This window comes from Maniola jurtina, chromosome 13, assembly GCF_905333055.1.
Source record: "Maniola jurtina chromosome 13, ilManJurt1.1, whole genome shotgun sequence".
Taxonomy (NCBI): domain Eukaryota; kingdom Metazoa; phylum Arthropoda; class Insecta; order Lepidoptera; family Nymphalidae; genus Maniola; species Maniola jurtina.
In genome coordinates, this window is record NC_060041.1 from 1,945,877 (window position 1) to 1,972,326 (window position 26,450).

At 35.4% G+C, this 26,450-nt stretch overlaps 1 protein-coding gene and 2 long non-coding RNA genes across 4 annotated transcripts; 1 reads left to right on the forward strand and 2 right to left on the reverse strand.

Annotated features, from left to right (window-relative positions):
• Positions 1-1,665: 1,665 nt before the first annotated feature.
• On the reverse strand, positions 1,666-4,755 carry LOC123871136. The gene is made up of 3 exons (XR_006797220.1): positions 4,404-4,755; positions 4,177-4,180; positions 1,666-1,699 (listed from the first exon to the last, which is right to left on the reverse strand). It is a non-coding gene; the product is annotated as an uncharacterized LOC123871136 (long non-coding RNA).
• Positions 2,674-4,026, reverse strand: LOC123871134. Its single transcript, XR_006797218.1, has 2 exons — positions 3,614-4,026; positions 2,674-3,001 (listed from the first exon to the last, which is right to left on the reverse strand). It is a non-coding gene; the product is annotated as an uncharacterized LOC123871134 (long non-coding RNA).
• Positions 4,756-9,290: 4,535 nt separating the features above from the next.
• Positions 9,291-25,990, forward strand: LOC123871131 (ceramide synthase 6-like). Of its 2 annotated transcripts, XM_045914738.1 has the most exons (9): positions 9,291-9,642; positions 17,741-17,858; positions 19,998-20,222; positions 20,978-21,199; positions 21,758-21,876; positions 22,432-22,576; positions 23,536-23,580; positions 24,814-24,902; positions 25,392-25,990. In XM_045914738.1, the coding sequence occupies exons 1-9, from the start codon at positions 9,464-9,466 to the stop codon at positions 25,399-25,401; spliced, it is 1,152 nt and encodes a 383-aa protein (XP_045770694.1). In that variant the 5' UTR covers positions 9,291-9,463; the 3' UTR covers positions 25,402-25,990. The 2 variants fall into 2 exon arrangements, with proteins under 2 accessions (XP_045770694.1, XP_045770695.1); XM_045914739.1 differs by lacking the exon at positions 23,536-23,580.
• Positions 25,991-26,450: the final 460 nt, after the last annotated feature.

Sequence of the window (26,450 nt, forward strand, 5' to 3'; positions counted from 1 at the left end):
TGCAATAATATTTTACCTACTTCTAGTCTTAGCTTAAAATTTCAAGCTACCCAGCCATATTACTGCAATCTTTAACCAAAGTAAAATCATAGTACGTTTAAAATAACAATGACCTGCTGTAATTCTAGTACGAGTTTGCTTTATCTCGAAAACTTTGATCGTTTTCCTGAGTTCCGATATTTTAACTTCAGACCATAACGGAGATAAACTCCTTGGTTTTCCAATTGTGCATTCTGTACTACATATTTTTTGCGCGTTGTTTCCGAAAGAGGCACTGACTAAGACGTTCGTTGAAATGGAACTTGTAATCGATTTCCGTTATCAAAGTAGTAAAAACTCGTACTAGGGTTATAAGCATAAAGGGGAGTTTCTTTGTAAATTATTTTATTAATGGTCTCTAACTAAATCAAAAGTATTATTTTTTCGTTGAACGTTCCTTAAATTGAGGCTTTACCAAAAACTGTTCCTTATTTGATAGTTGTTAATTATTCCCAGTGAAATATTGGCCAAAGTTTCATAATTTTGTCACAAATATAAAAATTCCATTACATACGAAAAATATATCTAATTTTTAATCTTATACGGATAGAAATTATACCAAAATTATAATTAGGCGTTATAAACTAGCAAATTAACTATTGAAAAAAAACTATGTAGTTAGAAAATTTGAAAAATTTATGTTCCTTTTCCATTTGCATTTAATTAAAAAAACCAAGGGTCAGCATTTCGTAAACAGATACGACTTGGGACCAAAATGAAAAAAATATTCCTGTCATTTTTGTCGTTTTTTTTTTGCTATTTCGGTATTATTATTGTGAGATTTTCCTATGTGCGAAGAAATTTTTTTTTACGTGTATACTAGTATATATTTAAAGCTACGTCAACACCAATGAGAATTTTAGATGCATTGTGTTCCTAGAAAATTGTTGGGTCGAAGAAAAATTTTCGTTACATGGAAAAAACTTCAAACGCTGCAAGCAATGAAATATTGTAACATTTAACACACAACGCAAATTTTATCTGGTGTGAACCCGGCAGTAAATAATACACATCAAGCTTTAGAAAGAGATAATCGGCAGCTTCGTAGAGCGTCGTCTCTGTCGTTGAAAACTGACAAGTCAGTCACAAAACGTCACAAGTATGAGTGACAGAGACGACGCTATACGAAGCCGAATCTGTCGGTTATCTCTTTCTAAAACTTGATGTGCTATTACAGCCGGGGATTATGTCATACTAACAATTTACTTATAGTTCGTCCAAAGAATCATTGATTTCCTAAGCTAATTGAATGTGTGACTAATTTTCTACCCACCACTTCAAAACTGCATTTTCATTGAGAAGATCATGCGAATATCAATTCTGAAGAATTTTATTTTTTAGTTTTGCTATGTACTTACTTATTATTTTTTTTTTTTTTTTTTTTTTTTTCTCTCGTCTGGCTTTACACTGATTAGCCAATGTCAAGTTTGTAGTTATTTACAAGTTAGGAAAACTATATGTATAAGAATGGACTTCGTCTGTACCGGCGCCCGCCGACATACACGCGGCGCCCCTTTAGAGTGCTTCCCAGTCAGTTCCTTGGTCAGTTCCACCACCAATAAACACTAGCAGAACACAAAAACCGGCCACTTCTAACAAAAAAACACTCCAAAAAGTCACAAAACGCGCGCCAGCAAACGCCACCACAGACGAAGTCCTACTTATTATATAAATAGTGCATACATTTTGAGGTCTCACTTGCCATTTTTGCTCTGTGTCAACTGTCATGTCAAAATATGGTTCACCTATAAAATAAGACCCATATTTCCGCTTTATCGAAGCGAGAACTCGTTGGCGGGTGGGGTGGAATCTAAAATGGTGCTGTTTCCACAGATGATGGAAACAACGTTATTTGTACGTGTCACTCTTTCCCTCTAACCCCACCTCATCCCAAGAGACGCTGGGTGAATGAATTTTGCTTGAGATTTAAGATTTTTTCGTCGAACGGTAATGTGAAAATTGAAAATCGATGTTTGGAATTACCAATCAATTTATTTACGCACAAAGTTGCCTCAAAAGTTGCCCTAAAAAGAGATTTTTCAAGGGCCATAACTTTTGAAATTAATACAATTTTACCATATTTATTGTTTTTACAGCATACATAATGAAGAGATAAATCAATATATGGCCTAGTTATATATAGAACAACAAAGAATACAATAATATAGGAGTACTACGTTCGTATGGAGAAACGCGTAAGAAGAAAATCGTACTTTCGACACATAGAGCTAAAATGGCGAATTAGATCTCAAAATGTATTAACTCATTCGAGGGAGTGAGTTTGAGTTGTTATTGGAAAAGGTTTGCATACTTCCATCGAAATTCAATGGGGTTGAAATACTATATGCCTCTCGGTCTTACATTATACACTGCTGTGATGTGTGAGAGAGGCAAACATAAGTTGTGATTAGCTGGTAATGTGTTCAGATTCACAAGGTAATATAAGACTGCTTGTCAACCGAAAGAGACTAAAATATAAAATAAAGTCGCTAGAGTGAAAAAAAATTGGTAGTCACCTATTACGGTTCACGAGATAAAGCCCGCTGATAGACAGACGAACGGACGGACGGACTGCGTAGGCTTAGTGATAGGGTCCCTTGTTGGCACCCTTCGCTACGGATCTCTCAAAATTAGGAGCTGTTAGGAGGTAGGTACTCCGACTTAGTTTTTTTTTTAGCGGATTTAGTTTTATAATTTTGTCTCTGATTGGTTGTTAACATTTTTTCGAAAATTTAAAATTGATACGAAATTCGTAAGAATTTAGTATAAAATGAAAAATCCCTCCTTTAATCCATTTCATTCTTCGAAAAATTGTATTTAGTATTAAATTTAATCATTTGTTATAGTTATATATTAGATAGGATAAATATTCTTTATTAGTGTTGTATTTAGTGATGTACCTATACACTTGCATGGCATAAAGTTTAATATTTATATATGACTGATTTGAGACCATCATCATCTCGTCGAGCGTAAAGGTCGTAGCTCACTTACACGACACAGCTCCTGCACGGTAAAAGAATAAACATTCAAATATGGACTTAAAGTCGTCTTCTGTAGATATATTTTACAGTGACAGCATACAATAATTGCAAACAACGCGTAACAAGCGAGCTTGCCGCAATCAAGATCAAATTCAAATTCAAAGAATTACGTTACAACTGACTGACGCCGTACTGCTAGCTGTAAAAATAACTTGCTTTAACGGTGAAGGAAAACACCGTTAGGGAACATGCATGTCTGAGAGATCTCTAACAGTTCTTAAAAGGTGTGTGAAGTCTACCAATTCGCACTTGGCCGACGCAATGGACTGTGGCCTAAACGCTTCTCATACTGAGAGGAGACCCGTGCTCAGTAGTGGGCCGGCGATGGGTCGAGATGATGATGGGGACTCAGTGTCTCCAACACCCTTTTTACCTGAAACCAACTCTACCATAATTATTTTTAATATAATAATTTTATTAAAATTAAAATATTAGATGTAATTTGTTTAAACAATAATTTGAGAAATGTGCAATCCACCAAATTAAATTCAGAAAGTGCAAAAACTGAATGGAAGCTGTACAAACTTAACTGAAATTGTACCGTTTTGAACGCAATCAGATTTTTATTCAGTAGGTAGTCAATATCACGAACTTTGGACTCAAGTTTAGCACATTTTAAGATGTCTTGCTTGGAAATGAGTTCAGATTTTTATTCACTGAGTCAAAAACGTCCTGAAAAATTATTTTTTTGGCCAGAAGTGTAACTGCAGTGTTTTGTATGCCAGCTCCTTCTTTTCTTATCCATGCAAGTGTTCAGTGCATTTGTTGTTTGGTATGGTGATATTAGATAAAAAAGGGTTTCACTTTTACCATTTTGGTAGGGAACCCTAAAAACAGAATACTAAATAAAAGATCCATATCATTTGACATAACGTACGTTTTCGCACACCTAGTAGATATAACAATGCAAGAACTAAACCCAAAGACGCTTTTATATTATGTAGATTAAAAATGTTATAGTTATTATCAAAGTTCTCCAGATACGGCAAAGCTCATACGTTTTTCGTATTTTATAAAGTAAAGACAAATTACGCTTGTGTGTGTGATACGCATGAGATAACATAAATATTGTAGATACTGGCGCGGTATTGACGCACCTTTGGATATAACGACACCTACGAGCTTGCTTCAAAATATAGCGGCGATATCAGTCTATAAAAATCGTTGGTAAATTATTATTATGATAAATAATAATTTATAGATCTACTGCGTGATTTGAATATCGAACTGCGCCCAATTTTTCAAAGGTCCGATTATTATTGCTGTTTTGGCAATCAATATCTATCGATATTTTGAACTTTCATTTGTATAGTTAGCAACCCTTTGTGATTCGATTTTACGAATGACCGATTTTACCATGATTTTACTTATAGCTCGATTGCATAGCTTATTTATGAGCAACCGATTTTACGAAGGGCCGGTTATGAATATCAAAGACGGGTTATTTTATTCAATCCAGTTCAGTCAAGATATTTCAGATTGCGCGGTTTTTAATTGTATATTTTATTTATATTTTTATTATTAGTGTATGTGCTGCGGTGAAAAATCGGTTCCAATTATATTCCAAATAGATGAATAGCCATTTTTAATAACTTAATTATTTAGGTACTAATAAACGGAACTGTATCTTAATGAAAAAAATTAAGTAAGCGAAATATTATGTTATTTTTTGTGTGTTAAAATTTGTTTTTGTGTTTTTTTTTTTAATTTAGATTCTATGTTGTTTTTTCTCTATTACCTTTAAATTTTTAATTATTTTTTGATTAAATGTAACGAAAAATATTCCAAATTATATTTAGAGGTAATTTTTTTTAATATTCCTCAAAAGGCTCAGTCCGATTTTTTTTATATTATGCTTTTAAGTTACTTAAATCAGATACCAGTCTAGATAGACCCACCGACTTTCCAGAAAAAAGACCAATCGTTGTACCTACATTTTAATGCTTAAATTACGTGTTATTTTAATCAGTAAAGTGCTCGCAATTTTTTTTAGAACTTCCAAATAATTGGACATTGTAACGCAAAAAGGATCCAATACATTGAGTTGTTTTTCATATTCTACTTTAAAGTCTGAACTTTAAGTTAAATATCTAGAACTAACTCTACTAGCCTTGTTAAATTGATTCATACAGATAATGCAGTGTCTCTATTAAAAAACTTGCATTACATAATAATATTATGTTATCTATCTCAATAAGTACTATTGTTTTGTAAAAAAATGTGAACCAAAGAATAAACATTTCGGCGAAGCATGCTAGTTAATAAATAATAATGTAAAATATCAGACTAAATAAATAATTAGAATAATTAAGAAATTCCATTATAAGATTCTTGCAATACTTAAAACTCATTGATGAAAAAATACAACAGTACAATCAGGAATGCCTGATAATTTTGTGCCTTTTTGAGTCTTATAATTGCGATTAGGTGAATAGGGATCTAGGCTTTAGGTTCAGTAGTGGTTGTCTCCCCCTTTACGGGATCAAAGAGAGCCTTGTCTTGTGAAATTGTGGACAGTAATTTCGTTGCACACAATCTCTAAACTAAATTGACAGGTCTAAATATACCTAGTGCTATCTTTTTGTGCCGCGAGCATTATGAGAGAGATAGCAATACATTTAGACCTATCATTTTAGTTTATTCAGAGACGATGTACAACAGAATTAGCCACATTGGGCTTAAATGATGAATTATGCTATTAAATCAAAGTGTGAAGTGTTAATTTATGAGAATTAAGGCAAGTTTGTCTACTTATTTTGAATCATCTGTTTACTTTAAACACTACTAATTTTGATTTTAATATTTTTATCAGTTTGAACCTAAAGCCTTGTGCACATTTAAATGAGATTATAGCTAATTCTACAAAATAAATTGTTTGTAAAGTGAGGAAAAGAAAGTGAGTTGATCTCTCTCTTTTTTTTTAATTAATCTAGAGTCACATGCTAAAGGAAACTGATTTGGAGAAGACGATAAGTCTACCCTTGAAGTTTGACTTATATTATGAACTGGCTCTTATGAACACTGGTTGACGAAAGCTCCGTCCATCTATTTCCTTTAGTCTGTGTATAAAGTATGCTTTTTAACATAAATACACACACAAGTACATTATTTTAATGGGTTTTCTATGGTTTAGTTTTAAAGTATTTTTTATGTGTAAAAATAAAGATTATTTGTTTTTCTTTTATAAATGTTCTATTTTTTTATTTCCATAGAATTGTTACCTTAGTTTTTAATATGGATGTTTAAAGCTGAACGCACAAATTATTAGCTTTTTGTAAAAGTGTATTCTGAACTCTGATACAGATAACAAAAGCTAGCTTGTATGTACTTTTGCTAATATATGGTATGGATTGATCTGAGCGATTACCAAGAGATTAGGCACAGATACAACTGTAAGATTTACTTACGTTAGTGGCTTATTATGATTAAACGATAAAACTAATGTAACCACTCTTATAAGTATGTTGCCAATTAGCTACTTACGTAAGTAAAACTTACAAGTGTAATCATGGCCTTACACGTTATATATTTATTTATGTTATTCTGTACCTATATGATAGGTTGTAACTGAAAAGTAAGGGGCGGCGCCTATTTCAATATCCTAAAACTTAATTTTGAATACGATCAAAATTTCTCTCCGCGTTGGTCTTTATCTGTACGGACCCTTACTTTCGTTGACTAATACATGTGTAAATTGATTTTCGTTATTATTTCAACGTAGGTAAAGTCTATAATGGTTTGGCAGTGAAAAATACTCTGTAATAATTTTGATCAATGTTTATAACACGTTCAGGTCAGTCTCCGCCTTAAGATTCCAAACTTCAATTGATTTTTATTATAACTTGTTGGGCTTTACTTGTTTGTATTGAAATGTTATGAATATAACTTTCTGTTGTGAACGTTATGTACAGTTATTTTGTTAATGTAAAGTTGACGCTCCTTATTCGCGGAGTATTCTTACATAAAATATACCTACCGCGAATCATCGCGAATATGGAATAGTAGATTGTGATCATTATAGTTAAAATGTTCCTAGTTTACAGAATAAGAAAAAATACCCTACAAAAGTCTATTTTTTCTCAATAAGATCAGTACATTTTTCTTTTTCTTATCGTTTTCTTTCATTTTTTATTCGCATTTGTCTGCAGCCTACGCTGTAGCATTCTTAATTTCACTATTCAGAGTTGTTTCCGTAGAATCTACGTTTATAGCTCGTTCACACAGGCTGCGTAAGCGTAGACGTAGCGCGTTGTAATGTATGAAACTGTATGAAAAATGGCACACCGCTTGCGTAAAGCATGGACGTATGCGCAACCCGGTGTGTAAGGGGTTTACGCGAGTCACTACGCACGTGTCACGTGTACGCAATTGGTGTGAATCGGCTTTTATGAAGAAACTATACCCTTTCCGCGGAAAGGGTATAGTTTCTCTTTCTCTCTATTACGTAATCCCATACAAATGGTAGAGGCAAAAATTTCAGTGGGCGCTTACCATTTTGAGTCGCCAACCACCACCAAAATCACAAACCAAACTTTGTTTTCTGACTGAACTTCGAATGTTTTTTGAAAACATGTTTGTGATTGGTTGGTACTCAAAATGGTTAACGCCCACTGAGATTTTTGTCTCTATCATTTGTATGGGATTACGTAATAGAAAGAGCGGTAGACTAACTTCTTTCCGCGGATAGGGTAGGTATACTTTTTTTATAAACGTTCCACTCGGGTTAAAACTACAAATTCGATATATCCGCGAATAAGGAGCTTCAACTGTATGCAAGTCCAGATGGAGTGAGCTTTGTTATGCACAATGTTACGTATTATCTTTTTGTATGCGATCAAAGTAATGAATGATAATAAAAAAGCACAATACCAATTTTATAGTTTCTTTTTATTAATCCATTACCATAACCTGTATATATCTTGTATCTCAATGGCTCATGTCATATTAATATAGGTAGGTACCTACTCTATCCGCGGAAAGAAGTTAGTGTCAAAGACTACAATATTATACTGTGTTAACAACTACCTCAAGATGCTGCCTTATATCAAGAGTCATAGACATCTAGACCTATATCAGATTAATTATTATTATTTATAAATAATTGGCGGGATTGGATTATAAATCACATTTAGTTATTAACTATTTAGATCAATACATATTGTGTCGTATTTTACATTTAGCTGATATAATGTTACGTTAATTGTCTATTACATCACCATGGTTTACCTCTGTGGTAATTTGTCAAATAGCTTCCCGAAAACTAGTACCTACCCACCTTAAAAATATATCTGTCAAACTGATATAAATAGCGAAGGAATCAAAAAAAGACGGGTATTGAGAAATAATAATTGTAAGCGAAAACTATTCTCAAAAATACAGTGAAGTGAAAATGGAAAGTGTCTATTATTCAAACCTGTCCCTATACTTCTGCAACAGGTTAGTGTAGCTTTCTCTCTCAGATAATCCCATACAAATGATAGAGACAAAAATCTCAGTGGTCCGTATACCTTGTATACTATCTCAATGGGGCTATTGGCTAACCATTATCTAGAAATTCTAAAACTACTAATGGTGTCATCAGACGCTAGCGACAAACAACATACTGCAAGCATTGGCAAAGTGCTCGCCAATCGAATCGAACTGAATTCAAACACCAATCCATACCGGCCATACATTTGCTGTTTGTCGATGGTTTGTCGCAAGCATGTGAATCCGCCATAAAAAGTATATAGTGATTTTACATCACAGATAACTATTAAATTAGTATACTCTTTGCTTTATCTGTGATTTTTGTCATTTAAGTTTTGTAGTCTATGATCGTTTAAATAAATCTTGTCTATTGCTTATCATCTGGCTGTGCTGGGTCTCTCTTGCGCCCAATGCACTGGTATATTTTTCCCTAAATTTAAGGATTTTTTTATATATCATTTAGTACATTTGGGAAAAACTACATGGGATTTGGCCAGCTTCGTCAGTAGTTACCTAAGCTAATTTTAAAGACTCATATATCTAACTATACTTTAACTTTTACATTAACTTTCCCAAAATAAGATTTAACTTTGGCTCAAACTATGTACCTAAAATTGGATTTATCATAAAGAGCTTACAAAGTTATATTTCAGAAGAGGTAGTTATTCTAACTACGTTTCTTTTATTTTGCCCAGTGGCCTTTAGGGAATTTTTAAGGAGCTAAGGAAAACCAAAATCAGAGAATGACAACACTGCCTGTGCCCCGCACTCCGCGGCCGCCCGTCACTAAATTAAATTAGAACTCGGTTGGTGTTTTAAAAATCAAATTAAATAATAAATTGTAGCTATCCCAATTCTAGAATTTGCGGCTGTAACCTACTAGATCAGTGGTGTGAAAGTGAAGCAATAAAATGCTTCAGCGACTTGTGCAAGCCTTCTGGAACGAGGATGTGTGGTTGCCGCCTAACACAACATGGGCTGACTTAGCACCCGGGCCGGAAAAGGCCGTGGTTTATACGGACCATCGGCATGTCTTCGTCCCGATACCGTTAGCGCTAGTCTTCATAACCCTGCGCTACTTGCTAGAAAGGTAAGCTTAACTATTAACCTATGAAAGTGCTGTAGTATCGTCACGCATCTAAGTTTCTGGGGGCGTGTACGGTATTTTTGATTCATTCTAATTTTTTTACTATCAACATTGAAGGTAATTATGTATGCGAATATTAAGCAATAACAGCGCAGCGGAAGCTTTAGCCAGACCATTTAGTTTCATGAAATAATGTGGCACAGAATTATTTCGCTAATTTAACACAATACTTCATGTCTGTTGCTTTTTACCGGTTTGAGTGTGTAACTGGAACTTTTCGATTGTCTAGTTCTACTTTAGTGAATAAAAGAAACTATGAACTGTATGATTTTAGTGTTAAGTAAGTATGTACTATTTATTATGTACTTATTCTTTGATTAAGTAATATGAAAACTGAGTACATATAATAAATATCTAGTAGTGTTCAAAAAAACTTCTATGCTGGTTGCAAAAGAACAGTTCACAACAGTTAGTAACAAAATATTGAGACTTCACCTACACTAGCAGGCGTCAAATGTTACCTACATTTGAGGATATGAAACAACTAAGTATCATTGATTTCATGTCATATTTGACATGTATATTGATTCTGCAGGGCGATCGGCTAAAAATGTATCAATCATTAAAAGACAGCATCAATGTCAAAACATGGTTTTTGGCCAATCCCATTGGCTAAATACCATGTTTTGACATTGATGCTGTCCTTTAATGATTGATACATTTTTAGCCGATCGCCCTGCAGGATCAAACCAATAGCATCCTCATTCTAGTTCAGTCTGGTAAAAGTTTAATGGGTAAGCAATTTACAAAGTAACTCGGTCTTTACTCTAGTTGGTAATTAATTAACTTACTTACTTAATTACTATACTGTATTTCAAATGTTTACATCTGAAATACAGTATAGTAATTAATTAATAAGTGCAGAAACTGAGGCCCTGCTCAAAAGTAAAAGCCAAGTTATTTAACCTTTTGCAAAAGGTGTAGGTATTGGCTGATAAAAATTAATTAATAATTATGTATGTAAAATGACGCTATCACCTTAGATAGTATTTATTATACATTAGTAATAACAAACATTGCAAATGATAGCTTATCTTTAGAAGATGAAATGTGTTACTTGCAGTTTATTTAGTAAAGTTTTCAGTTCACACATATGTGCCATTTAGTTACATAAACAAGAATTACTTATAATCTTATAATATAAATGAACCCCTATTTCCACCACACACACATGACACCATAACTTGAGAACAACTGGACTTTTAATAACTCTTTTTATATTGGCATTTGTCATGGTTAGGGTTGTCATATAAACCTTGTGGTTTATATGAAAGAAATTTTATATTTAGACTGAACACATCATCCGAAAAATCAGAGTTCCAGCGTGATAAAAACCTTTATCCATCCAAATAAAGTCACAGGTATCGTCTAGTAAAATATATAATTACTAGCTGATGCCTGTGACTTTGTCTGTATGATTATGATGATATCCTGTGGGAACTCTGATTTTCTGGGATAAAAAGTAGCCTAGGTGTTAATCCAGGGTATAATCAATACATTCCAAATTTCAGCCAAATCTGTCCAATAGTTTTTGTGCTAAAGAGTTATAAACATACACATATATGCACATACACGCAAACTTTCGCCTTTATAATATTACAGTGTGATTGATGCATTAAGTAAAACAAGATGACCTAGAATTTGTAAAATTAAAGTTTTAAAAACTAAGTACAATAACATTCAATACAAAATGTAAACCATTTTTTTCAAACCAACCAGAGTACAGACAAAATATATAATGCATGCAAGTTAACTTGTACACAGAAATGAAATAAGTGAATTTGTTTTTGAAATAATTAGGTGTACGTTATTTTAAAAAAAAACAATATTATTGTTTAATGATAAGATAATTGTGTAGAAGGAAGTTTATTCTTGGACTCACTAAGGGCAAAAGGTCTAGGTTTTCTTAATCGGGAGTTATAATTAATATAATAATGTATTGCCAAGCTGTAAAGTTAAAAATATATTAAGTCACTGTAGAAGTATTTGATCAAGGTTTATCATGTACCTGACTTAACAATTTTATTATCCAAGGATAGTAACTTGTGGTAGTAAACCATTTTATAGTTTTGTAAGTGCACTAATGATAGTACTGAAGCTGGGCTATGCAATGCAATTTATTGCAATACCAACATATTGCAATTTTTGCAATACCAATGTATTGCAAAAAAATTAATAAGTCATTATTTCAAGCAGTATATTCATACTGTTTTATTTTCATGTCATGCCTGATAAATTTTGGTAATGCGTTTTGTACGTATTTCATTTTATGACAGGATGGCATAGTAATTGCTATTACGTAGTAAATTAGTTACTAACTGGTGCAATTTAGCTTAATTTTGAGGATATTGCTTGGCTGCAATCAGACCTTCTGGCAAGTGATGATACAGCCTAAGGTGCACTTGCCTAGAAGATGCCTATTCACTCATTAAAAGAGGAGAAAACTGATGCCAGAAGGGTAGAGGAAATCTAAAATAATTTCAGCAGGTACGGTGTTACACTGCCTTGGAGAATGTGTAAGGCTGTCAGTTCGGCCTACCTATCTAACAGTAAAAATAATAAAATACATACATTAAGGCCTATCATTTCAATTCAGAGATTGTGTACAACAGAATTATCCAAATTGTATGAGTCCTGCCAAAATGCAGAAGCAATCTTTGCAATCAACATATGGCTGGCTCACTACTGAGCATCGGCCCTCTCAGAGTGTTTCTCTCTCAGTGACTTCAAACACCTTTGAGAACATTATGGTAAACTCCTAGATGTGTAGGTTTTCTTAGGATGTTTTCCTTCACGATATTTTAATTATTTAAAACTTACATAACTTATAAAAGTTAGAGGTGCATGCCCAAGATCAAACCCTGACCCCTTGATAGATAGATAGATAGATAGAAGTCATTATTGCACACAAAAACACATGTAAAGGAACACAACACAGAAAGAAGAAAACAGAAAAAACAATTGTGTGCAAAGGCGGCCTTATTGCTTAGAGCAATCTCTACCAGGCAACCTTTGCTGAAAGGAGAAGCTAGTGTTGGATAGTACCAAGTCGCAAAGAATTTGCCTTGAATAGGAGGCAGACGTCTCTCAGTAGGCTATCGCGGATTAGTGGTTTAACAGTTATTAGGAAACAGAATTTCAGACTACCATCTGACCATTTTTGGCTAAATGAGGTTTTATGTATACTTTAGAAAAAATCGTTTGTGATTGATCATTGTTACGTATTTAAAGGTGTGTCCTATAAATCCCATTATCCAACTGCAGTGCTTCTTTATGCTTGCATAATGTTACATGCAATCTATACTTACTTGATGTTACCATGCCCGCCTGATTTATTTTTATTTTTTAATATTATTCTTTTACAAGTTAGCTCTTGATTGGGATTTCACCTGGTGATAAGTGATGATGCAGTCTTAGATGGAAATGAGATAACTACTTAGAAGGGATATGGCAGTTTTAACCGACTTCAAAAAAAGAAGGAGGTTCTCTATTAGACTGTTTTAGACTGTTCTCTATTACGCGATTACTCTGCCAAATATGAACCGATTTTGATATTTTTTTCTGTTTGGTAGGTCATACTTCCAAGGTGCATTTTAGTTTGGTAAAGATCTGACGAATATTTTCGGAGATAGGGAACAGAACGAGCATTTTAGCGAATGCTACATAACACACGCATAGATAAGTATTTCGAAATATAAAATGTTACTGATAATAATCTATCAGCTAAAATTTCCTGGTTTATCTTTACAACAAAACTATACATACATACTTACTTAATATATATTATTAGCTAAGGAGTATATCTAATTCATGGATTACTAATGTATTAAATTTAAATATTATCTGACTTGTAATCTAATTTCGTAGTATCGTATGCATTTCCTTATAGAAGTGAGATAGATAGTTAATACCACATGCGCTGATGCATATATCCACAGAGTGGAGTGTAGCCAAGTCTTTTTAACAAATACAAATGTAAATTAAAAATTTATAACACCCCCGACAAGTCAAGGTTACAGTAACTAGAAAAGAGCTGATACCTTTCAAACGGCTGAACCGATTTTCTTGGATTATAGCTAAGAACACTCTCGATCAAGCTACCTTTCAAACAAGAAAAACTAAATTAAAATCGGTTCATTAGTTTAGGAGCTACAATGCCACAGACAGATACACAGATACACACGTCAAACTTATAATACCCCTCTTTTTGGGTCGGGGGTTAAAAACCAATATAATGATTTTAGCATTCCATACCTAAAAAGGAAAAAGGAACCCTTATAGGATCACTTTGATGTCTATAGTGTCTGTCAAAAAAACCTATAGAGTACTTCCCGTTGACCTAAAATAATGTAATTTGGCAGATAGGTAGGTCTTATAGCACAAATAAAGAGGAAAATCCGAAATCCGTGAACTTGTGCTTACATCACAAAAAATATATTGAAAATTGTTATTTTATGTACGATGGCACGGAACCCTTCGTCTACGAGTCCGACTCGGCCTTGGCCGTTTTTTCCTTTTTAATACCACAGAGTGCCTAATAGTACCAATAAGCTAAGCTGATTTCTAGTTCCATGGAACCTTTCAAGGTTGAAATCGGTATAATGAAAACAATATACATGGATAGGCTACTAAGTCGGCTCACTACTGTAAGGTTACTTTTAAAAATTGATTTGAATTGTCAACAATAATATAAAATTATTAATTTATCTAATGCAGGTAGTTTGATAAAATCGATATTTGGCTCATTCGATGTCATACAATCTGTTGCTAGGAGGCCAACAAGATTGAACTTGCATAAATATTCGGAGCGATATCGCATATTTTCGGTTTTTGTATTGTGAACTGGATAATTAGATGTTGTGATAGCAATCACGCTCTAATTAAATTATTTATTTTGGCATTAGTTTTTTTAGATTAAAACTCTCGGATAACCTCTACACATTGAACCTGTGTTTTTTGTGTTGGTTTGAGAGGACATTCCAATAATTCGATAAAAATATTTAAATAATACCTGCATTTCTGAGTGACGCCAATACTACTGAAAGTTCTTCTCATAATGAAAAAGGTTTGGCCATAATCCGCCACGTTGGCCAACTGCGGAATGGCAGACTTCACTTACCTTACATTATTGAGAATTCTCAGGCATGCAGGTTTCCTCACGAGTCACGATGTTTTCCTTCACCATTAAAGCTAGTGATATTTAATTGCATACTAGCCGATGCCCGCGACTTCGCCCGCGTGGATTTAGGTTTTTCGAAATCCCGCGGGAACTCTTTGATTTTCCGGGATAAATAGTAGCCTATGTGCTAATCCAGGATATTATCTATCTCCATTCCAAATTTCAGCCAAATCCGTGCAGTAGTTTTTGCGTAAAGGAGTAACAAACATACACACACACACACGCATACACACACATACAAACTTTCGCCTTTATAATATTATATGTAGTGTGATTATTAAACCCTCGAATTAAAAGTGAATAAGCATCTTCTAGGCAAGCGCGCTCCATCTTAGCCAGCAGGTCTGATTGCAGCCAAGTGCTAGTCTATAAATGGTCAAAATAGGGTACATCATTATAGTACCTAAACATTGGCGACTGCCTCAAAACATCATGGTCAGGCAGATTCGTATGCTACCTTACAGTACAAATAAGATTCTTATCTAAATAGGCACATTATAATCTTCAGTCGCGTGGTTAAATGTAACTGAAGCCGTCAAGCGTTTAACCATAAGCTGATGTTGGAACAAAAAGTGCTTGATTCAGATTTTTGCAAAGATGTCGTGTGTCCCCGAAGAATTTCGTTTTAGTAAATGACAAACGACCCGCCCTGGCTTCGCACGGGTACAATTTTCGTAGGGATCTCTAATTTTTTGAAAATAAAATATAGCCCATGTCACTCAGGTATAATGTAGCTGTCTACTGGTGAAAGAATTTTCAAAATCTGCTCAGTAGTTCCAGAGATTACTTCCTACAAGCAAACTTACAAACTTCATTTCTTCATAATATTATAGTACAAATTAGTATAGACTAGTATAGACAGCTGATGCTTGCGACGTTGTCTGCGTGGATTTATCCCGATTTTTATCGAGGAAAATCAAAGAGTTACCACAGGATTTTGGAAAATTTAGATCCACGAAGTAGAAGCCGCGAACCTTATCTAAGAATTCCAATAAAACTACTAATAAAAAATAGAATTTAAAATATGTTATCACTACCCATTAATGCGAAAGTGTGTTTGTTTATTGGTTCGTCCTTCAATGACGTCGCAACAGCCCAATGGATCGACCTGATTTTTTGGATGGGTATAGTTTAGGACCCGGAGAGTGATATTTTAGGCTACTTTTTATCACGAAAAATTAAAGAGTTCCCACGGGATTTTTAAAAACCTAAATCCACGCGTTCAAAGTCGCGGGTTTCTGCTAGTATCAGATAACCAACATACGCACACTGTTACTATCACAATCACACTAATCACACTAATATTATAAAGGCGAAAGTTTGTATGTGTGTGTGTGTGTATGTTTGTTACTCCTTCACGCAAAAACTATCACATCACATCACACTAATATTATAAAGGCGAAAGTTAGTATGTGTGTGTGTGTGTGTGTGTGTGTATGTTTGTTACTTCTTCACGCAAAAACTACTGGACGGATTTGTCTGAAATTTGGAATGGAGATAGATAATTTTCTGGATTAGCACATAGGCTACTTTTATCCCGGAAAATCAAAGAGTTCCCACGGGATATCAAAAAACCTAAATCCACGCGGGCGAAGTCGCGGGCATCGGCTAGTTTATAATAATTGTTATTTATTTAACACAATCTAGTCCAATTTCTCTTTCTTTTCTATGTAACAATTTGATAAGTTCAAGGCTACAAACAGGAACACTTTATTACGTAAGAAGTCAATAATATTATATCAAAACATCAGGTAATGGCCCGAATATGGGCAGACTGAATGCTAATGTATTCAAATAGCCGCTAATCTCGTAAAACCACTCGAGACTGTTGTTTCTACTTGTTAACTTCATATCACAGATTGTATTAGAGCTTCGTAGGTATACCGATGAAAAAAAAAACTGAAACCTTATAGGATCTGTCTGTCGCAGCTAATTTGATCCTAGTCTACTGGGTTGTGGCTGGACTGATTAAGTTGTGGTACACATATAAATTTCTGTGACCCAAACACGGAAATCTAACGTAAATAAATGAATTTTGAACATGGGGTCAGTTTTGGCTAATATGTATAATAGAGTAAGGCCCGGAATCTACCAAAGCGAAAAGAGACGTTCTTAGCAGACCAATCAGACAGCTATTGGTAGATGACTTGTTCATGGTTGGGGGCCCGTACCGGAAGGGTGCCAATTAGAAGCTATTACTAAGTCCCCGCACAACGGACGGAAACGTTTAAGTTCAGAAACCAGCCCAGAAGGAAGAAATAAAAAAGAAGTCTCCGCTGCCCGTCTGTCTGTGAGCGGGCTGCATCTCGTGAACCGTAGAGGTTCGTTCTGTAGAGAAATGAAATTTTCACAGAATGTGCCGCTACAACAACAAATAATGAAAATTTCAAAATACCGCTATGAAAAAAAAAGTGTTATTTCTTGTACTATGTTATAGAATCCTTCGTGTGCAAGTCCAACTCGCACCCGATTTCCGATTGTGATTTTTTCACGACATCTGCCAATCATCCAATTGAACACAACATGCCCCGGTCCGCTTAAGCGGAAACTGGACCTAAGAAAACAAAAAAAAAAAAAAAAACAAAAAACAATATGTCATCCATCTACACGCACGAAACGTTTTGGGTCTTCATTCCTCATACGCATGGCTAAGGTTTGGAATACTCTTCCGCGATCAGTGTTTCCTACCAATTACAATCCGGGTATCTTTAAAACAAGAGTGAATAGGCACCTTCTAGGTAAACGCGTCTCATCTTAGACCACATCATCACTTTCCATCAGGTGTGATTGTGGTCAAACGCTTACCTATAGTGAATAAAAAAAAAAAGTCACATAGATTATGACGTACTTTCTATATTACAGAGTAATCTTCGCGCCGTTCGGCCGGTACCTAGGCATTAAGGACAGAAAGCCCAAGAATCCACCTCTGAATCCTAAACTAGAAGCGGCGTACAAAGCAAATCCTAGAATACAACAGCAGGTAAAATCACTTTTTATAATATAAGTACCACCTTCTTCATTCTTTACGTTCCTTTGGGTAAAACGACACTACGAACAAATACTTTAAAATATGGCGGTCCGTTACGTTATAGAAATCGTTGAGGGATACCAACTGCGTGTAAAACAGTAGATTATATTTAAGGGGCATGAGACCGGCCTGCCCGCGAAATTCAAATTTAATTTGGTTTTTCGCATTTCTTAAACTAATACGACAACATAGGCTTATTGCATTCTGATTCCGACAGTGGCAGTATAATCCTCACAGGTTTATATAAAAATCTTTACTTGAAAAGGTCCAGTTTAAGAAATTAATTAAAGTATCGACTAATTTGTGAGAATAGTAGCCTACATTGTCGTATTGGTTTACAAATTGCGAAAAACCACATTAAATTTGAATTTCGCGGGCAGGCCGGTCGCTTCGCCCTTAACATGGGTTATAGGGGTAATGCAATGTCAGGCGCCATATCCAAGTCCTACCTACTACCTACTATCGTCGGCAATAGTATCGTCCTGTGGGGATTGGTCTATAAGAGTATAGTGTCGAATTTGATGCCACAGCGAGATCGCCGCGATTCTCTCGTCCGTGGAGATGGCGCCTTACGTTATGGGCGCCGAGATAGTTGGGATTTATCCCGTAACGAGAGATCTCATAGAACCTTCAATGGATTAAAAAAAATATCAAATAAGCTTGGTGGCTATCATATCGCATTAAGAACTGACTTTGCGAACCACCTCGCTGGTAATAAGGCATTGATTGTACCTACCTACCCTGTTATGAAGCACTGGGTGTACACATGAACACCAAGTGGCCAAGGCGTTATATGAATTAAGGTCACTTAAATTAATAATAACAACAACGCAATTTAATTACTAACATAGTTAATAATGTCTATTGTTACTAACACTTTATGGATGAAATGTCTGAAAATAAATGTTTTATTATTATTGTCGAGCGAGTGGTGTGAAAAAAGCGGTAAATGTTTGCGCGAGACCAGCAAGGTTTATCGCAAAAAGACTTAGAACCTTAACACCTTGACCTTGATTATTGAGGCTTAGTGAATTCTTTTGTTTGGGTGCCATTGACATGAATTTAGCATTACTTTGTTACTATGCGTTCCAAATGTGAAGACCATCGGCAAGGCACTTATAAAGCTTCATAATAATGAAATAAATACATACATAGTAATTTTTACCACGAATAGAATACATTTTTATTCAAAATATAAACTTTTACTAATGCTTTTGACTCAAATTATACTAGAGGCAACTGTAGAGAGTGCGAAAGAAAAAAGCATTTCCTTATCCTAATTTATTGCTTAAATTTTACATATTATACATATATTAACTATACATACACGGTGAAAAATTTAGTGGTTTTAGAGCCAGGGCTATATGAACTACCTTTAAGCAATACTATCAACTAAAATTGTTTGTTTTGGAAAACTAAGCACTTTAATTATTTGATAAAAAAAAATATTTCGACACAAACTCGAATCTGTGAGAAACATTAGTAGTAGGCGGCGAATACGCATGCGCTCTGAGTGCAGGTACCCGCGCCCCTTTGAGTGCCGGGGCCCGCGCCGCTCTCGGTGCAAGTGCCCGCGCCGCTCCGAGTGCAAGTGCCCGCGCCGCTCCGAGTGCAAGCGCCCGCGCCACTCCGAGACAAAGCGACCTACTACTACTGGTTCGCGAATTTTCCCAAACAATAATTTCTCGATTCAATTTTTTTTATTTTAATACTAGGGTTAATATGAATTGTCGAAATGGATAGTACTGCTTGAGGCAATTCACTTCGCCACGGCTCCAAAACCACTAAATTTTCACCGTGTATATATAATTTATTCTCATTGCTCTGCCGATTTGTGGTGGAGGCTTCTATAGCTGATATGATATAGCTGATATGTCCTTAGCCAGTCCTTGTACACGGTGCCCGCGAATTCTGCCGCGTCAGGTGTCAGTTTTCGTGGCGACTGTGGGAACGCTAAGTAGGCACGTCTAGCATTGCGGCCTGACTATGCCTGCATAGCACTCATCGCAACATTATCACTTAAAAAAAAATCATTTGGATAGATTCCGAAAATAATATAGAAGACAAAGAAAATGATGTGTCTGTTTCCAGCAACTATGCGCGCTAGCCAAACAGCTGGACATGTCGGAGCGCCAGATCGAGCGCTGGTTCCGGCGACGCCGCTGCCAGCACAAGCCGTCCACGCTCGTCAAGTTCTGCGAGAACGTGTTCAAGTGCAGCTTCTACATCTGCAACTTCATATTCGGCCTCGTCGTGCTGTGGGACAAGGACTGGCTGTGGGACATCGACCAGTGCTACATCGGATACCCTCATCAGGTAAGCTTCTTCTTCTCTCTTGACAGAGTTGTTGTGAGTGACGTTTTCCGGGGCATCAGACAACCTGGTGCTCTCAGGTAGGTATAGAATCGCCCTCAACTTTAATTTGGCTAGCCGCTAGTCCATCGCTGGACAGTCATGTACATTACTGGAACTGTAATCAATTTTATCGCTGGGCTCTGGAAAGATCTTGACAAAGCAGGATTTCATTTACATTGAACAACTTAAAAAAACCCAAATAATGACCAGCCCAGCCTGAAAATCAGCGCTGCGGTAGTCAAATATCGCAGCATCTTGCTGAGGCAGAGCCTTTTTAGCTCTAGGACACAATATTGGTCTTAGTATTTTCTAGTTTTAAGTTTAGTTGATAATTTGTATGAATGATGTTTTTTTTTTTTTGTTTGTGATTTTGTTGAGCTCAATAAACTTTTATTTATTTATTTAAATAGACAAAGACAAAATTTTTGGAGACATGACTAGGAGAGTTAATCCCAATTAATATAGAATAAGGGAGGTCTAATAATATAATCCTTCACCCCCAAAAGTCCTCGCCGACCTGGTGGCCTGCTTGTATTTGGGAGAGAACTCGGCTGGCTGGAGATAGCCAGCGGGAAGCACAGTATGGATATTAGCGCTACTCTTAACGCGTAATCTTGTGTGTAACTGTAACATCCTTGTTCGTAGTGATAGTGCATCCATGGAAAGTGTCCAGCAGGGGATATAAATATGCTAACGATGAAATGCCCTTGTTTCAGGGTATAACAAATGACGTGTGGTGGTACTACATGATATCAGCCGCGTTCTACTGGTCGCTGACCATATCCCAGTTCTGGGACGTGAGGCGGAAGGACTTCTGGCAGATGTTCGTTCACCACATCGCCACCATAGCGCTGCTGTCGTTCAGCTGGGTGTGCAACTTGCATCGCATTGGGACGTTGGTGCTGTTGCTGCACGACTGTGCCGATATATTTGTCGAGGTATGTGGCCAAGACGTCTAGTTTAGTACAAATCTAGCAAATATTTGTTCACCGCATTGCCACTGTACTTGGCCAAGTTGATCTGAAATCTTGGTTTGGAATCATTAATTCGTTGACCATAGTAACATTATCGCCACCAAGTTACAGAACAAACTGATTGAGTTTATCGCCAAGATGGAAAAGCTGAACGATGGAATTAACTACTTTGTCAAACAACCGATTGTGACAATTTGTTTTTCTTTACAAAGGTTGTACTGTTTCCTAAGTTTTCTGTAAAAATGAAGATCTGATAAAAAGTGACACATTAGATTTCAATAAAAAACTTTGGCACCTAAATTTCTCAGTGCATGCAGTTTCTGCAAATCAATAAAGTTATATTTCATTTGATAGTTTTAAAGGCGCGTAACTCCGAATAGTTGAAGGCGTGTGCAAAGGAGGGTATGAATTGGAGGCAAAAATGTAAATTGTAATATAAAACATTCATATTTGTCTATGGAATAGGCAAAACCACTACTCAACTAATCAACTCATAAATAAATGTATGTAAATGATCCTCAGTCAGTAAAAGCGGCGAAGTACGCGCGGTACCAGAAACTTTGCGACGCGCTGTTCCTGGGCCTTATCGTGATGTGGATCGGCACTAGGGTTGGCATCTTCCCCTTCTATATCATTTGGAGGTCAGATTCAATATTTTTTAGTTTTTTTAGCTTTATCAAAAATCAAAATGATAGATTGTTAGTGGACTTAAATAGAACGAACTAATAAACTTTTTTTTTATTTGTACCAGAAAGTTGTGATAAAGAGAAACAAAGAAAAAGAAGACAGGGAAGCACTTATCTGTATAAGAGATCTCTACCAGTGACCCTGGGCAGTGCGAGAGGTAAAGGGAGGTTACAAATTGTTATGACCTCCGTGGCGCAGTAGAAAGTGCTGTTGTCTTATAAGTGAGAGGTCCCAGGTTCAATTCTCAGCAGGGAAAATTTAGCAATTTATGATTTCTCAATGGTTTCTAGCCTGGTAGGAAGCTAGAAAGATTTATTGGTTTATTTGTAATCTATAAATTTTGAAACTACCGAACAGATTTTAATGATTCTTGCACCATTAGAAAACTACTTTATCCAGAAGTAACATAGGCTATATCATACATACATAGGTATATCAAATTTCACCGGAGTCAAGCCGGGCGGATTAACTAGATTGAATAATAGACTTTGCCTTTGACTTTATTTCAGTACGTCGATCCGCGCGCCAATGCTGCTGCCAATGTTCCCCGCGTACTATATCTTCAATTCGCTACTTTGCTTGCTGCTAGTACTGCACATCGTGTGGACCTGTCTTATCCTGCAGATCGCCTACTACGCTATAAAGGCGGGACAGGTCAGTGTGGAAACGGCCTTATCTGTTATGGCCGACGCAAACGAACTACATCAAAGTCTGTGTGATAACTACTTAAACTCAGCTTTTTGTCCTTTGGGTCCTTTGACATATCGGCCCAGCTACCACATTTTTATGTTTTAAAAGCACTTTTTAAATAAGGAAAGTATGGTCAAATAAAATACCAAATAAAACCGCGAGCGAAGCGGATGCGAAATTTTTTGATATTACAAAAAATATAAGAAAAATTGAAAAAAGTTTTTCTTTGTCTGGAGTTTCAGAAGGTTTAAACAGCGCGCTTAGGCTTTGTCGCCGCTGTGCCCAGTTAAATAAACCTTAGTTTCTATAAATTGTAATGTTTTACGACCTTTTGAAACGCATTCGTGCGCTTTGATCTTAAGGCTGACACACACAACGCGTGCGTGTAAGAGTAGGTACGATTTTTATTTGAAGGAACTGTATGAGAGACATGCTATAATTGAGCCATTACGAACGTGCGAACCGGGTCATAAATCATTACGATTATAGGGTTGTGAGAATGCCTCAGAAGTCGTTATCGATAAAGGGATGCCATTCCGACGCAGGTAGGTTCCAGCTACGACAGTATCGACAAATCCTTTTTTACTGTTTCACACAACACCAGAGCATCAGGAACTGGAAACGAATGCTGATGCTGATGTAAGTGCGAGCGAGAGGTCCGATAAAAATGATTTTTGACTTGGTTCGCACGTTCATAATGGCTGAACTATAGTATATATCCGGCTTTTGAGCCGTTTGTTTGTTGCAGCCTTTATCAGTGAACGTCCCGGGTTCGACTCCCGGCTGGGTCAATTTATTAGCTTATAATTTCTACATATAAACTTAACATCTTTTCAAAACTTTTGTACAATTTTTCAAAATTTTTCACATTTACGTAAAAACTAAGACCCTGGGACTTTTTCTTACTAATTATTATTTTTCAGATGAAAGACAAATATGATAGTAATACAAATGACTTAAAAAATTATGTGAGTAAAACCAAATTGCTAGTTGCATATTATGCTATATAATTTCATTGATTATCTACTTCTTGTTTTGAATACGAATTATTTTTTTATTTTATTTTCAGTCGGGGTTTTATATTTTTTATTTCATCTCTGGAACAATGATCAAGGGAATAATAATTTTAACACTATTTTATTAAGCTTTATACTAACAATCATATAACAGGGTTCGGACATATCGGGAATAGGTATTTATTATTTTCCGACCAATGGAATGTGATCTCTCTATCATCGGTCAAACCATAACGTATGTGTCACCGTGAAATTGTAAATACCGTTAGATTATAATCTAACAGAATCTATCTCGTGAGATTGTAAACTGTGTAAAGATCGTGAACCTCTCTATTGTGAGCATGAAATATGATATGTCGCAGCAAAATGGCATAATTTTCACTAAACAAATCTAGTGACATCATAGAATACTGAACACATAATAAATTTCATGTAATATAATACATTTTCATGATTGATATATTTTTCCATGCTATCATGATGTAAATAGTGTATTAACGGTACTTTATTGTCCAAGCCAGAAATAAAGCAATTTACGGCCGAGTAATATTGGAAGGACGAGGCGACGCCGAGGACTGTCGACGTAGTTTTTAACTGAATGAGGGTATTAATTGCTATTTTGGCCGAAACTTGTACAGTACTTTTCTCTCATTTGCGAGGAAACAGTGAACCAAAGACTCAACAAAAAAGTTACATTTCAGTTTTTACAGTTAGACAATGATAATAATTGAACACATTTGCCTAGTGAAATGCAATAATTCTTTTTTGATGAACCCAAGTACACATTTTTAATGAACAACTTAAAAATTGTATTAAATTAATATGTAAAGGTCCATATTAATTTCCAATCGCGCCAATTCGACTTCGAGCAGTATTGTTCTATGTGTTTTAAGCTTTTGTAAAAAAATTGCGCATTCAGACTTATAATCTTTTTGCATTATAATAATTTTAAATGAATTAATATAACGCGTATTTAAATTGATGATGTTAGTGTGCATTTCAAGAATCCCGTTACCAGTATGAAACTGTCCAGCAATTTCTATTGTCGTCCTGTTGGGAACTATTGGCGTGCGGACAGAAAAGAGCCGATTGACGTTTCTGTTTTTTGATAATGAAGCAGTTACCGAGCAAGTGGGAGAAAAATATATACATTTACCTTATTGATTGGAGCATGTAACGTTTCAGATGGACGGGGACGTGCGCAGCTCGACCTCGGAGCTGAGCGACAGCCCCGGCCACTCCAACCACAGCTCGCCCACAAGGAATCATACCAAGTACGCACCCTGACATATTGACACTCCAACCACAGCCCACTAGTACCTACTAATAATAATTAATTTTTATACTATTTATTCTTTTTTAGATTCTGTACCTCAAAAGGAAAAACGGAACCCTTATTGGATCACTTTGTTGTCGATCTGTCTGTCTGTCTGTCTGTCCGTCCCTCCGTCCCTCCGTCTGTCCGTCGTGTCTGTCAAGAAACCTATAAGGTACTTCCCGTTTACCTAGAATCATGAAATTTGGTAGGTAAGGTAGGTCTTATAGCACAAGTACAGGAATAAATCTGAAAACCGCGAATTTGTGGTTACATCATTTTAAAAAAACAAATTAGTTTTAATTTCCAAAATAAGATAACTATACCAAGTGGGGTATCCTAAAACAGATTTTTATTTATTTTTATGTATAATAGTTTTTGATTTATCGTGCAAAATGTTAGAAAAAATACCCAAGTAACTTTAACTTTACTGTATCTATTTTTACAGACACGAATAAATCGTCACAAAAGGAAACCCAAATTAGAAAGTGGAGTCACATCACTGGATCTCGGGTATCGCGTACTATTTTTAGAGTAATTGTTGTTGTATATTTTGATGGAATATACTTGTACCTATGTCGGATTTCTGTTGAAATGTAATATTAAAGTGATCGCACATCTATGCAGGTCAACCATTTAAACCGAGTAATACGCAAAAAATACCTCTTTATAATATTAGTATATTACATAATATAACAAACAGACACACGCATTAGAGGCTTATTAAATGTTATTTTAAGGGGCCCACATAATTATTATGTAAAGTTTACTGGTTTGTACGTTATAGTGATATTATAGTCAGTAACGTGGGTCAGTCAGAAGTTATTAATGCAGACCATAGATTTCAGTCAGTCACCACTTTATTTTAGATGAATGTACGCCCTTTGTCGGTGACTGTAGTTTGCCGATATTTTCCGGGTGAATTCACACGCTAATATAATATGTTCTATACTTCAAAACATTGAGCATCTGATCGGGTAGAAAATGAAAATTGATTTACTTATTTATTGATTTAAATTTAATGAATATTGATTACAGGACCGATTTTGTTAATGAGATAGCTTTGTTAAAGACTTAAATATTTTCGAACGTCTGCGATACGCTTTAGAATTACTTTCAGATCCGACATAAAAAAAACACCTTAACAATTAAGAAATACAATTATAGTGTGTCTACGTACCTATGTATAAACCAGTGTATACAGTTGTATATTATACTAAGATATATTTATACAATGTTGTATATAATAATGTAACATACATAATAATATAATAGTAATCGTGAATCTTTTATTATGTATCTTCGTGCTGGGACCACGTAGTTGGAAATTAGACTTTTATATTTATATTTTTTGCGACTATGTTTATATACGGAAAGGTTTTAGTTTTTTTTTGAACCTGAAACTTCTTTAGGCGTGTTGGGCGATTTTTGAAAGGGTAAATACTTCAACGTCGCGTCATCGACATACTATTGTTAATAGTGCTCGGAGTGCCGATAGATTAATTTA

Excerpts from the sequence above, each read along its gene's own strand:
- LOC123871131 (XM_045914738.1), top strand. The coding sequence starts at position 9,464 with ATGCTTCAGCGACTTGTGCAAGCCTTCTGGAACGAGGATGTGTGGTTG. Across the intron at positions 20,223-20,977 it reads ACATCGGATACCCTCATCAG|GGTATAACAAATGACGTGTG; the intron begins GTAAGCTTCTTC and ends CCCTTGTTTCAG. Across the intron at positions 21,200-21,757 it reads GTGCCGATATATTTGTCGAG|TCAGTAAAAGCGGCGAAGTA; the intron begins GTATGTGGCCAA and ends AATGATCCTCAG.